Source organism: Eublepharis macularius, chromosome 3 (genome assembly GCF_028583425.1).
Source record: "Eublepharis macularius isolate TG4126 chromosome 3, MPM_Emac_v1.0, whole genome shotgun sequence".
NCBI classification, from domain to species: Eukaryota; Metazoa; Chordata; class Lepidosauria; order Squamata; family Eublepharidae; genus Eublepharis; species Eublepharis macularius.
The window spans coordinates 127120165-127134108 of record NC_072792.1 but is presented as its reverse complement, the minus strand read 5'-3'; the positions used below and the strand labels follow the sequence as shown (position 1 = coordinate 127134108).

Sequence of the window (13944 nt, the reverse complement as noted above, 5' to 3'; positions counted from 1 at the left end):
AAGCAAATTTAGAACCAGTACAGTTGGAACAAAACTGGAACAATATGGTCCCTACAGCCCATTCCTGTCAGTGTTTTGGCTGCAGCATTCTTTACCAACTGAAGCTTCTGGACGGTCTTCAAGGGCAGCCCAATGTAGAGCACATTACAGTGTCTAATCTAGATGTTACAAAGGATTCATGAACATTAAGTATATTGTCCTAGTACAATGGAAGAGGTAGTCCTTGGGGCAGTTTCTGTGTTGTGAGAACAAGGTCTTGGGTGATGCTGTCTGTATACAGTTCATGTAAAGTACAGTGCTACCTTTGGCACAGAAGTGTTGTATCTTCTTGAGCATTAAAATTACTATTAGCTCTCTTCTGACATTTCTGGAATTAATAGGTTTGATTGGCACACTCTGTTCTTTGCCATGGGCAAAACAATAAACCCACCAATGTTGGTTGTAAGGCAATAAAAATAAAGAGCATTTGCCGATCTTGTAGGGATCATTAAATAGCTCTTACTCAAGGAAAGGATTTTTTATCCCAAAAAAGAGTTAACTGAAGTAAGAGAGTATGGTAGAATGATTTCTTCAAAATATGTTGATACAGCATTATTGTGACGGAAAATTCAGTACCAGTAATGTACTATCATACCTAGCCGGTCTCTCATTTGTAGAATGTTACTGCAGTGCCAGATAGCAGTTAAGTTTTTCAGAGAGATCTGTCAAATACAGTTTCCTTAAAACAACTTCTTCCTAACACGTAGGAACCTGTCGAACTGTTTGCTGAATTATAAAAGAAATATTTAATTTTGAGTTAAAATTATCTAGTGCTACATTAGCAATAAATCTACTTTTGCTATGAAAGAGAAGATAGAAAATTATGTCAGCATGCTCTTGCCTGAAGGACAAAAATACTTTAGATCTCTTTATTAATAGTGATGAAACAGCTTAGTTTTTAAAATTTATACCTGACATAATGCTTGGTGTCTGAATTTCCATGGTAAATATATTTTTAAATATACTTGGTGGAGTGGAAAACTTGATCTGGCAAACTCAAAAACTGCATAATATTTTTAGTAGAAGTAGTGAACTTTTGGCCAGATTGGAGAAGCAAAGTATTGTGAATCTGGTAAATGTTATTTGGAACCTGGAGTTGTTTTTTCTCCCCATCTCACTTTCTTTCAGTTCTGTCACCTATTGCATCATGGTATTTGTGGCTTATTTAAAAATCTGCATCTAGATTTGTATTGCAAATCTGGATTTTAGTGCTATGTCTAGAAACTAGTATTTTTTGGAATGCTCAGACTTAAAAAATGTTTGCCTGTCTACTGATGTGTTTTATACACGATTTGGATTTGACTGCAGATAAAACTTTCCCTTTATCTGTTAGATCTAGCATACCTGGTTGTTTACATATCTAATGTCTGAAGAATGTTTATTTTCAGTTGTTTATGTACATGCAACTTCCATTTAGTTGAACGCTTCTTACCTGCCTCTTTCAATTAAAAAGTGGAAGAAACACCAATTATTGATTAATCTAATTTAGTTAATTGGAGATTTCTTTTTACTAGTCTACTGTTCAGTCTACTGTTCTTTGGCTGGTTTGGTGCAGTGTGCCCTGGAGATGCGAGACTTCCTCACAGCAGCAGGAGTCACACGTTTGGAGAATGCTGGAGCTGCAAGACGGAAAGGCCCAGTGCAACAACGGAGAGAACAAAAGAGGAAAAAGACAAGCATATCGACAGCACTGAGGAAAGCACGGGACAGAAAGTGTTTCAGAACTGCCAGCAGCAATAGCCGGCACCCTAGGGGAACTTGACAAGAGCCAGTTGGTGTGCGTGGCCTGTGTGCTTAGGATTTCTGTCAATGCATTCCAGTAACCCCAAAGTGAGAAATTCCCCATCAGGAAATGCCCAGAAGTAAGTAGTAAGTCTTAATTCTTCCACAAAGTTTACAACAGAATGGCATATGAAGAAGGGCTGTTTGCCTTCTATTCTTAAACTGTCATAAGAGGTTCATCTGTTAATTTTATTGAGAGATGGGAGAACTCTGTTCACATGCTGACCATTTCTATGTGTTATTCCATCAAGCATGGTGTGTCCTTGCATCCTCTTCAGGTTTATAATTTTTCTTATCTAGACCAAAATTTCCCTGCCTCTTTCATACAACCTTCTGAATTGTCAGAACTTTTGAGGAGAGGTGACAGATTTGATCAGTCTGCTTGACAGCTGCTAGCTCATTCATGAAGGAAATAAATACATTTAACAGGCAAAAAATTGCTTGGTGTAAATTCTCCGATCCAGTGTTCAGGGGGAAATGCGCTGGTTCCATCAGAGAACACAGGCTGGCCCAAAGTGTTTTTTACAAATCCAGCAAAATGACATGCAGAAAAAACTAATTTGAATAGTTTGACTGGATGATATGGGCAGTCTGGCTAAAATAACCAAAACACATGCATGCCTTATGTAAAAGAAACAACCACGCTGAATTCTTACATTTAGCTTCCACTGTCTTATTGCAAGCACTAAGTACATCTTATCTGAGGACTAATCCATATGTTATGTATGATCACTGAAATATTACAGTCATAAATAGTAATATTTGGGCAAGCATATGATACTCCAGATTTGTATTTATTTAGATGATTTCTATCCCATTTCTTTTTAGAAGTATTTAAGGAGGCTTACCTCAAGCATATTAAATAAATAGAATGCAATCTTATCAAGCAAATTAATGTGTGGAAGTTGGATCTTGGGTCCTGTGTTGCTTAATGCACATATCAGCTGCTCAATATAGCACATGGATCAGCTCTGAGAACTGTGTTTCACCACCTCTGCAACACTGTAAGGATTGAAAGCTTAGTTAAATCTGTTTTATAGCTGTGCACTTTTTTCAGTGGGAAGTAAACTGTGCATCTACCTTCTGTTTTAAAACAATTGAATTGATTTGTTTAATCTACTACTCTCGTCTTTCAGCAGTTAACGGATAAAAATTCATAAGTATGTAAATTGAGACGTAGCTACAGCTCTCCGGTTAGCTTGAATTCTCTAGTAGTTGAACTGTGTTGTTTTGAATCCAGATAGGTGACGTTGTGACTTTATGGTGCTCTGATTATTTACTTTGTGCTGGCCTTAGTGTGAGGCATGTCTTTGTACATAGAAACCATTGTCTTTATTGACAGAAGCTGCAGAGGTAGATCCCCATGTGACTGACTGGTTCCTGGGATATGGGTAGCTGCTGCCTTGTTTTTTCCTCAAATAGTGATACCTCAAGCAGGATAGTAACTATTTCAAGACATTTTTGAAATAGCAGTTGGATGATGCTAAGCATGCAGATGTCTTGTTGGTGCCTGCCACAATGTATAAAGAGAGGCTGTGGAGGTGGCAACTGCTGAGTGAATTGGCATTCTTATGTTCTGTTTCTCCTTTTCAGTAGTCCCAAATCAAAGCAGGAGGTGATGGTACGTCCCCCTACAGTGATGTCCCCATCTGGTAACCCCCAGCTGGACTCTAAATTCTCCAACCAGGGTAAACAGGGGGGCTCAACAGGCCAATCCCAGCCCTCTCCCTGTGACCCCAAGAGTGGGGGCCATACACCGAAAGTGCTCCCAGGACAAGGAGGAAGCATGGGGTTGAAGAATGGGGCTGGCAATGGTTCAAAGGGGAAAGGAAAGAGAGAGAGGAGCATTTCAGCAGACTCCTTTGAACAGAGAGATGCTGGAACTCCCAGTGATGAAGCTGAAATCAAAGGTATGCACACACATGAAGATGCAGCGATATTGATGGATGCTGATTTTGATTGAGACTTTGTAGCAGATCAATTTGTTCTTGTCTGTAATATTTTGACTTGTTCTCAGCCCATGAAATAGAGCAGTAAATTCTGCAATTAGTTATAAAGAAAATGCATTTTAAGGAATTAATAACCCTTTTACAAGAATCATTTCTTTGAGCTTTTATTTGTTTAAGATTCTTTTGATGGATGTGAGGGAATGGAACAAGTCCATGGACCCTGCTCTTGCTATGGCTATTCTCATTGACTGTCACTAGCAGCTGATGTTTCTTTCATTGGAACTAAGCGGCTTGATCCCATGGAAAATTTCCATGAACATAAGGAGGGACTCGTTTCGCTGATTTCCTTTCCTGCTGCAGACTCCACCCTCCCGCTGTTCCTGGGGCAGCATTTCAGGGGCATTTGGGACTGCTGCAGGGGGAGGAAGGTTTGCCTCACTGAAAGAAGTCCCTTCCGTGGGATCCAACCCAGGGTCTGATTTTCAGAGTGGCGGGGGTGGGGGAGGGAGGATGAGCTGCTGCGTCTATATGTTTAAAGCAGCACTTGAAATACTGAGATGTCATTAATAATGGATAAGATGTGCATGTATTTTGTCCTCTGACATCTATAGTGGAATCCAAAATATTTTGTGAAAAGTAGTAGCAAGTGTTGAAGAACTTGCTTAGATCAGCTTTTCATGATCAGGATTAAATTTTAATGCTTGATTATTATGCATTTCAGTTGATCTCCCTTATTGGACAGATGCATTGATGTGGTGCTTTGCAGTTTGAGCCCTTGAAATGGAAAGAGTTAAAACCTGTAACAAAAAATGAGTTCCTGTGGAAGAAAATTGTGAGAAAGAGAGACCTTGGGAAGCAAAAGCTTTGCTTTTGGATCTCTCTCTCATCCTGCAACATAACAGGGTCATATGACCTTCAGCGTTTCATGGATTGGGAACAAATGGGCTTATATTCTGCCTTTTGTCTCAATGAAGACATGTTGGATGTAGTAAGGAGAGCTCTCTTCGACCCTTTTTCCATTTGTTTTCATGGGTATAATTCTTGAACTGAATTATACCCATGTGCTTGTGCCTACTGGCTCAGTGAAATTGACATTAGCTAGAAATTGGGAGAGGATTTTTGCAGCTAGTAAAATAGCAGCTTACTTTGCCACATACTTGAATGTAGCCTTAATTGAGGCGGGGAAAGCCTTTCTGTTGCAACAGTGTGGTGTCCCAGAGACTTATGGAATGCAGGTCTAATGTCAGTCTCCAAGATCTTATACCATTTGGAGTGTTGGAGAAAGTGTTCCCACTGTTCTTAGTCAGGCTGCTGTTGAACTTGTGGCTCAGCAGCACTTGCATGGAAACTCTTTTGCATGAACTGATGCCTCTGTTTGGAGCCATGATTTGCATGGTCATGTTTATAGCCAAGTTATTGCAGTCATTATCCATGTAAGGGTGAACAACCAACAGAACAACCATGCCAAGAACGGAACTGTTTGGGGATGATCCCTTTTTCTTCCCACCAGCACCTACTGGACTGGAGTACCTCTACTCCTGTGTTCCATTATTGGCTGAGCCAGACAGTTCCTTTTTATAGCCACACTTTTAAAAATAACATCCTTCATTATTCACTTAAATATATTCTCTGTGCTTTATCCCACGTGGTATTTGTGGGATTGCACCTTCCAGGTACTCACTAGCCTCTGGAATCTGAAAAAAAATAAGGTGCTTGCTGCAACAGCCAGGAAGCAAGTTTCTCATTTTATGCAGCTCCTAACTTTTACAAACAGTTTACATGCCTGGATATATTGCAGGTTTGGTCTTTCCTTAAAGGATAGTACAAAAGCCTCAAATCAGGTATTGTGTCGCTTCATGGTATTACCTTCTTTCTGTAAGGCTCCAGAAATAACCTTATTTGGCCTTAGAGCCTATTTCCTATTCCTCAAGTTCATGATGGCGGGTAATAACTATTTAAATATGCAGACATTATACTGAAAGTGGCAAGATAATCCACACGAATGAAATGTTCAAACCTACTGATGCTTACATTTTGTGGTGCTCTTTGAAAATCCCCCAAATTTAACTCCTGGCACATTTCTGCTAGGGAGGTAGCTAGGGAACCTGGGGTAAAGCCATAGAAAGATGCTGTTTTCACTCTTACGAGTACTACTATTTTGAAATATCAAATAACAAGGCATCTTTATATTAGTATGAATGTATTTACTTTAAAATGCATGGTTTTAAAACCGTTGTTATCTAACCAAACAGTGTAAAAGGTTCCATAGCTTTGTCTATGGCAGGAATTTGCCCACTTGTTATTCTCCTAGGACCTGCCTAATCAATCTTCAGGGATCTTGTGAAGTGAAAGTTAAATATCAACCTGCTACATTGTATAGTGTGAAAATTCTATTCCTAAAGGTTGTGTAGAAGCCTCAAAATAGTCTAATATACAGATTGTAACATGTAATAAAAGATGCGCATGGTGAAAAACAGCTTGATGTAGTTATTGGCATGAGGATGGACACATTAAAAAATTATCCCATATGAACTGACGAAATATATTTCTCAGGATTATGTAAGTTTTCAGTATTATGAGAATAGTTTCTGTGCTTCATGACTGAAAGTTGTCTTTCCAGACCTGGGATCTACTGATCATGCAAAGTCGCAAGACTCCCAGCATTCAGCACACTCCATGGCTCCTTCAAATGCCTCAGCCCCACGATCTTCCACACCTTCCCATGGTCAGGCTGCCACTTCGGAGCCAGGTAGCATGCAGAAGACTCCATCCAAAGTGGTTTATGTCTTTTCAACCGAGATGGCAAATAAGTAAGTGAACCTTGGGGTTACCATTGAACATAGCTATTATTTCAGTTTTAGCCCAAGATGTGGGATTGGAAATTTTCATACAAGATGTCTTTCTTCCGTGATTATGACTTCATCATGTGTTGCATTGCAAGTGGCTCTGTTTTGCTATCTGTATGCAATGAAATGGTAGCTAATTATGATGGCTTATTGCAAGCACGTAATGGTGACATAGTTGTTTGTGGAGGAGTGTGCAGTTCTCTTCAATGAACCAGTAAGCATGTAGGAAAGCTTTAAAAAACCTTGCTTGTAAACAGTGAAATACTTTAACATCTCTTACTACACTCTGGCTGAAGCATGGTGGTCGTGAAGGATAGTGGCAATGTATTTGCAGCCTTGTGTTGATGGGATTGCCCTCTGAAATGGAATTGTGTGTTCTCTGACATGATCCAGCACATATAGAGGATGAACAAACAGTAAAATTTATTGTTCTCTAGGATTTACAAAAGCAAGTGAAGTATTTTTCTTACCCTCTTATAAAATGTGGTTGTAACTATAGAAAAAGATCCAGATTTCTTCTTTGTCTTTTCAGGGCTGCAGAAGCTGTGCTGAAGGGACAAGTCGAAACCATTGTATCTTTTCACATTCAGAACATCTCTAACAAGGCAGAGCGAAACACTTTACCATTGGTAGGTAACCTGTACACAGGTAAAGAAAAATGGGAAGGGGGGGGCTGCTCATGGTTTGGGTGAAAACTTTAGCACCTTGAAATACATGCTTCACCTTGGTTAATTGAGTAGTCAGAAGTTGTTGGAGTTTGAATGTCTTGGTGTTCTTCACCTATTTTTTTCTGTTTACTAGAGCCAGTTGAATTTTCTTATTTTTCCTCTCCAGAACACTCAGATTCCACCGCTCCGAAATGATACAAAGCCCCAGGCTCAGTCGCAGCTTCCTGTTTCCCAAGAGCAGACTCCACCCCAGAATGCCAAAATGCAGCAAACTCCACCCATTCCAGTTCCAACACCAGCACCCAAATCTACTGGCCCTCTTTGCCCCATTGACCAGGACAATCCAGGATTAGAAAATAAAGTCATGTCTGCAGGAAGTCCTGCAAACTCTACCCCTCTGCAAACTGAAGGATTTGGGCAGACTTCAACCCCCAATAACAGAGAAGTAAGTCCAATATCTCAAGGAAGTAATAGTTCCACTGCAGACCCTAAAGGTCCCAGCCAGCAGGTATCTGGAGGGGACCCACAAAATATGGGTGAAAATCCAGATGGATTATCTCAAGAGCAGCTGGAACACAGAGAACGTTCACTGCAGACTCTACGAGATATTCAGCGCATGCTTTTTCCCGATGAGAAGGAGTTCACTGGAGGACAACCTGGGGGGCCTCAGCCAAGTTCTGGAGTACTGGATGGACCCCAAAAGAAGTCTGAAGGGCCAATACAAGCAATGATGGCTCAGTCCCAAAGTTTAGGTAAAGGGCCAGGGCCTCGGACTGAAGGAGGGGTTCCTTTTGGCCCCCAAGGGCACAGAGACATGCCCTTCTCACCAGATGAGGTTGGGCCACCATCCATGAACTCTCAGCCTGGCCCTATAGGACCAGACCACTTGGATCACATGACTCCTGAACAGGTGGCCTGGTTGAAGCTTCAACAGGAGTTCTATGAGGAAAAGAGGAGGAAGCAAGAACAGGTTGTACAGCAGTGTTCTTTGCAGGATATGATGGTTCACCAGCATGGGCCTCGAGGGTTGGTCAGAGGCCCCCCACCACCGTACCAGATAACCCCAGGTGAGGGCTGGGGACCTGGTGGCCCAGAAGCCTTTCCTGATGGCATCACTATGTCCCATTCATTGCCCCCAAGGGGCATGGCCCCCCATCCCAATGTGCCTGGCAGTCAGATGCGGCTGCCTGGATTTCCTGGAATGATAAACCCTGATATAGAGGGTCCCAATGTCCCAAATGCCACAACTAGACCTGGGCTTTCAGGTGTTCCTTGGCCAGAAGATGTGCCAAAAATTCCCGATGGCCGAAACTTCCCTTCTGGCCAGGGGGTCTTCAGTGGCCCTGGTCGAGGGGAGCGGTTTCCAAATCCTCAGGGCTTGCCTGAAGATATGTTTCAACAGCAGTTAGCTGAAAAACAGCTAGGACTAGCCCCTGGCATGACCATCGAAGGGATCAGGCCTGGCATGGATATGAACCGGATGATTCCCCCTCAGAGACACATGGAGCCTGGCAATAACCCCATATTTCCACGTATGCCAGTTGAAGGATCAATGAGCCCATCCAGGGGAGAATTTGCAAAAGGAATGCCACCTCAAATGGCAGCTGGTCGGGATTTGGAATTTGGGATGGGCCCTGGTAGCATGAAGGGGGATGTGAATATGAATGTTAACATAAGTTCTAACCCACCAATGATACCTCAAAAGATGAGGGAAACTGGTGTGGGCCCAGAGGAGATTATGAAAATGCGCCCAGGTGTCTCAGAAATGCTCCCCTCTCAGCAGAAAATGGTACCCTTGCCATTTGGTGACCATCCACAGCAGGATTACGGAATGGGCCCAAGACCTTTCCATCCCATGCCTCAGGGTCCTGGAGTCAGTCTCCGGAATCATAGAGAGCAAATAGGGCCTGACCAAAGGACTAACAGCCGGCTTAGCCACATGCCACCACTACCTCTGAACCCCTCCAGTAACCCAAACAGCCTCAACACAGCTCCTCCTGTTCAACGCAATCTTGGCCGCAAGCCCTTGGATGTCTCTGTTGGTGCCAGCCAGGTTCATTCACCAGGCATAAACCCACTAAAATCTCCCACAATGCGCCAGGTCCAATCTCCAATGCTGGGTTCACCCTCTGGGAATCTCAAATCTCCTCAGACTCCATCCCAGCTGGCAGGGATACTTGCAGGTCCGGCTGCTGCAGCAGCTGCAGCTTCAATCAAGTCTCCCCCTGTTATGGGTTCTGCTGCCGCATCACCTGTCCATCTCAAGTCTCCATCCCTTCCTGCACCTTCTCCAGGATGGACTTCATCTCCAAAGCCTCCATTGCAGAGTCCTGGAATCCCCCCTAACCACAAAGCATCTCTTGCTATGTCTTCACCAGCCATGATGGGGAATGTTGAGTCAGGTTAGTTTTTCCTCTCTGTTTTTCTGGGCTAGTAGGTTGCTACTTTTTCAAAGTCCCCTGCTCTTGTGCCTTCACTAGCAATTTGAAGTACAGAGGTTTAGTAGGTCAGATTGCTTCTGGTACAGAGGAATTGTATGAAAACGATCACTTGCTAAATGTCAGTGTTAGGCACAGGAGTAAAGCTAGTTTTAAAAGTGGGTGGAAGTACTGAGTGATGTATGGATAGCTTAGATCATGAAGCAATGGTTGCATAAACAGATCAGTTTTCCTGGCTTGGAAATATTACTTATATTCTAGACTAAAAAATCCTAAGTAGTCTATAGTAGATTATAATTACTATTCCATTCAAGACATAATTATCGTGTCCAAGTGAGGCAGATGTATTCTTGCTCTTCTGCAACCCTTGTCTTTGTTGGAGGTCTTCCATCCAGTTATGAACTGAGGCCAACCCTGTTTAGCTTCTGAGATCTGATGAGCTCGGGCTTGCCTGGGCTATCCAGGTTAGGGCATATTGCTGTTTAGGTAGTAGCTTTATAAAATAAGAACAGTTGCCAGCTGTACTGAAGATGAGCAAGACTGCAGAATTGGGGTGGGTGAAAGAAGCAGGCGGGGAAAGAATATTATCATTAAACAGTTCCATTGGGAAATGACTTCTGCTAAATTCTGTCCTCTTGCTTAGCTTCACCAATTCTTTGGGAGGAAGCTAAAAATTGATCTAGAGTTGACATGCTACTGGATGGTTTGATTGCAGATACCAGCTGGATTCAGCATAGCTTTTGCCATTCCACAAAACATAGTCCCTTCTCTTGATTCAGTGTCTAAGATGCCCTGTAGAATTTCAAGTCCTGCTTAATCTTCCAGATTTATAGCTTAAAGGCAACCGGCTGTTTTCATCCTGCAAGGTTCTAATAAAGCAAGTCCCTGGTGTGCAGTGTTTGCATGCAGTTGTTTGATGGAGCCAGCCTTGGGAGCTCTTCAGTCTGTGAAATCACATTATTCCAGGAATTAGGAAGGCAACCAGGTCAGCTGTTTGGCTACATTGCCCTCTAGTGCTTCAAAGGGATCACTGCAATAGCGTGCTTCAAACAAAAAACACACATTCCTGCATCTCTGAGCCAGGGTGATGGGGCTTTCCAGCCTTTTTCTGTTAAAACTTAGTATCTGTCAAAGTACCCCAGAGGCTTATTTTATTTTGAGTAAATCTTGTGTGTCAAAGAACTCCTAATTTCAAGAGTAAGATCAACATTTAAGCCACACACTGCAAAACAGTTGGAATAAAATCAGCTGAGAGGGGTCTGCAAGGAATTGCCAGGGAGGAGAGAAATGGTTTAGAAATCCCCACCCTCCCCCTACGTCAGTCCAACTGCCTCCAGGGTTCTGTAAATCATCAGGTGATAGAGTGGACTGATTTCTTCTCCTTCTAGCTCCCCACCCCCGTACCTTGTTCAGTTGACTCAGCTCTTCTCTTTGTGTCATGCCTTCTGGATCATGCTCACCCCTCATCCAACCAAGTTTTGGATTTTTAAATTTTCGTAAATTAAAAATCATTTTTTTCTTTGGGTGGCTTGTTTTTGCTATTTTTATTAATGGCATGAGCCATCCACTTGACACATTAGAAAACTTCTGTCCCCACTGCTAATCTGATATTCTGGAAGATAAAGAGATTCAGAATTGACATCTCAGCCTTACTAATCCTCCCCTTCTCACACTAATTCAGAGAGTTGCAGTTTTACTGGAATGAGATTACAATGAAATCTTACTTTCAAGAATTAGGCTTCAGGTGGAAAACAACTTTGCCTAACAGCTGAAAGCTGGCAATGATTGCACTGTTGAATAAACTTATTTGTGCTGGTAGAGAACATGGCTTTTGATCAGCTGGTTGGCTTCTTCACATTGAAAGTCTAGCATGACATGTAGTTCAACTTCTGTGATTCTCTAGCTGTTCAGTTTTCCTCTACATACGCCATGACAGTGATGTTCTGGGTCCACACTGGCATTTACCAGTTAGATAACTTGGAATTCACTATATACTTTACTTCAGTGTAGGCAAAGTTATTCTTTTATTTTAATTTATAAACATGGGACTTGTTATGCCTTTTCTCTCCCTCCTGGATTCTTTGCTCAAGCCATACTACAGATTACTGGTCTCCCCTCTCCTCCCCCAAAACTCACAGAAACCACCCATTACTTGAAGTTTACAGCAGGGTCAAAAGGTGGAGGGCACTCACCCACATGTTCATGAGGAACCAGATCCTGAATGACTTGTGGCTGAACAAATTCTGGACCAAGTTTTCATGTGTAAAATTATAGTGAGAAAGCAATTTGGTTGAAAGTCACCCTTTGACAAAAGTACAGTTTTTAAGGAAAACTGTAGCTCACTGGTAGAATACATGTATATGCTGAAGGTCCTTGTTGCAATTACTGGACCAGGACCTTTCCACATACAAGGATTGTGGGTAGCAGAACTGTGAAAGACCTCTGGGACCATGTAGGGCTACAGCAGTCAGCACTTGATAAAGCTGATCAATAATATTGCTTGGTGTAAAGCAACTTCAAATGGGCACAGTAGCACCCAGTCTGGAGCACAGGAAGTTGCTATGTGCATATGCTCTTAGTGATGCTCCTAGTGCATTCTAGGTCAAATCTAGGCTTTTAATCATTAACTTGCATTTTTTTTAGGTGGCGCACCCCCTTCAACGGTTAGCCAGGCAGCTCCTGTGACTCTTCCTGGAAATCTTCCTTCTAGTAGTCCATACACAATGCCTCCAGAACCTACCCTGTCTCAGAATCCTCTCTCCATCATGATGTCCCGGATGTCCAAGTTTGCCATGCCCAGCTCAACACCGCTCTACCATGATGCTATCAAGACTGTAGCCTCATCAGATGATGACTCTCCTCCAGCACGTTCTCCAAACTTACCACCAATGAATAGTCTTTCAGGTAAAATACAAGTGCTGGCATGGATGGGGCATGTAGCATGTAGCTATTATCTCTAGTCACTGAGAACAGGTATTAGAAAGATAGAGAAAAGCTGATAAAAGTTTTATTTGTTGCAGTAAACTGTTGTGTGAATAGCTTTTCCAGCAGCATGAACTCTGTCTTATTAAACTATGGCTCACTAAAATTAGACCTGCTGGAATCAAGGTGTTGAAAACAGAGTCTCTGTTTGACCAAGTTTCAGTTAACAGTGTACTACGTTGGGATTTTGAAAAGTGTAAGTTGAAATTGAGGATATCCTTTCTCTTTTCCATATATTTGCTTAATTTTCCACCAACAGCTTTTACAAATAAACAGGCCTTCTCTTTTTGTGTGGTCATGGTTTTTACTCCAGCAATTATTTATAGGCAAATGAGAGCTAGTTCCCAATCCACCAGTCTGTTCATTGTTGATGTAACATTACCAGGTGTGGGACCGGTAATATTAGTCTTTTGTCATCGAGCATCCAGGATCTTGTTCTAATAAGGGAAGTCGAAAGGCCAAGAGGTTCTCTTCTGATAATGACTTTATTTGACTTTTTCTGGTCAGGTAAGGGAAGTTTTAAAAATGACTGAGTTTTATCATGCTCACTTGAATGCCATTGGGCCTCTCTTGTAAAGCAAAAATACTGTTGGAATTAGTTTGAAGGAGCAAGTGTGCATGATCTTGAGTTTCTAAGGCAATTAAATGATTGGAGCTCTGTTCACTTGTGTTTTGTGTAGGCACACTCCTTTTTCAAGCAGGAGCTGGAAAAGGTGAGAGAGGGGAAACGGGTCGCATAGAGCCCTCCTGTGGCATTGTTGTGGCTGGCTGGCTTTGAGCTTAGCTGCCCTGTGACTAGGAAGTAGTCTTTTCGACAGGAAACTCAAAAATTGTAGACTATACATTTGCTTCAGCATCTTTGTTCTTACTAGAGGCACATCCCTAATAGGCTTTGCCTACAATATCTCAGTTCCTCTTCTTGTTTATGCTGAAAGACGAGGAATAAGCAAGCATCCTTTCTCATTTTAGAGTAGGATTGGATACTATAGTGCTGCTACTATGTTGTGTACAGGCTTCTTATAGGAAGTTCAGTTACGGCAAGCAACATCCCCTGAAAGATGGTTTGCCTACCAATATTGATCTTACCCTGTCGTACATAACAGTAGAGGAGTGCTGTATGATAGAGAATGCTCAGAGCAGCAGATGCACCCGTTTTGTGTGAATACCATCCATTGTAGAATATGCCTTTGAATCCTCTACAATATAATAAGGGGTTTGTTGGGAGAAAAATTAACATTGG

General features: G+C 42.1%; 1 protein-coding gene across 5 annotated transcripts in view; it reads left to right on the top strand.

Moving 5' to 3' along the window:
* The window catches only part of BCL9 (BCL9 transcription coactivator), a 107085-nt gene that overhangs the window by 91421 nt on the left and 1720 nt on the right, over positions 1–13944 (top strand). For 3 of the 5 annotated variants that reach the window (XM_054974985.1, XM_054974984.1, XM_054974986.1), the window contains exons 3-8: positions 1595–1901; positions 3415–3731; positions 6391–6580; positions 7149–7245; positions 7451–9686; positions 12366–12626. In XM_054974985.1, coding sequence (XP_054830960.1) covers positions 1849–1901; positions 3415–3731; positions 6391–6580; positions 7149–7245; positions 7451–9686; positions 12366–12626 — 3154 coding nt within the window. In that variant the 5' untranslated portion in view covers positions 1595–1848. Of the gene's footprint in view, positions 1–1553; positions 1902–3414; positions 3732–6390; positions 6581–7148; positions 7246–7450; positions 9687–12365; positions 12627–13944 lie in introns of those variants that run through there. The other 2 variants (XM_054974987.1, XM_054974988.1) reach the window with 2 other exon arrangements.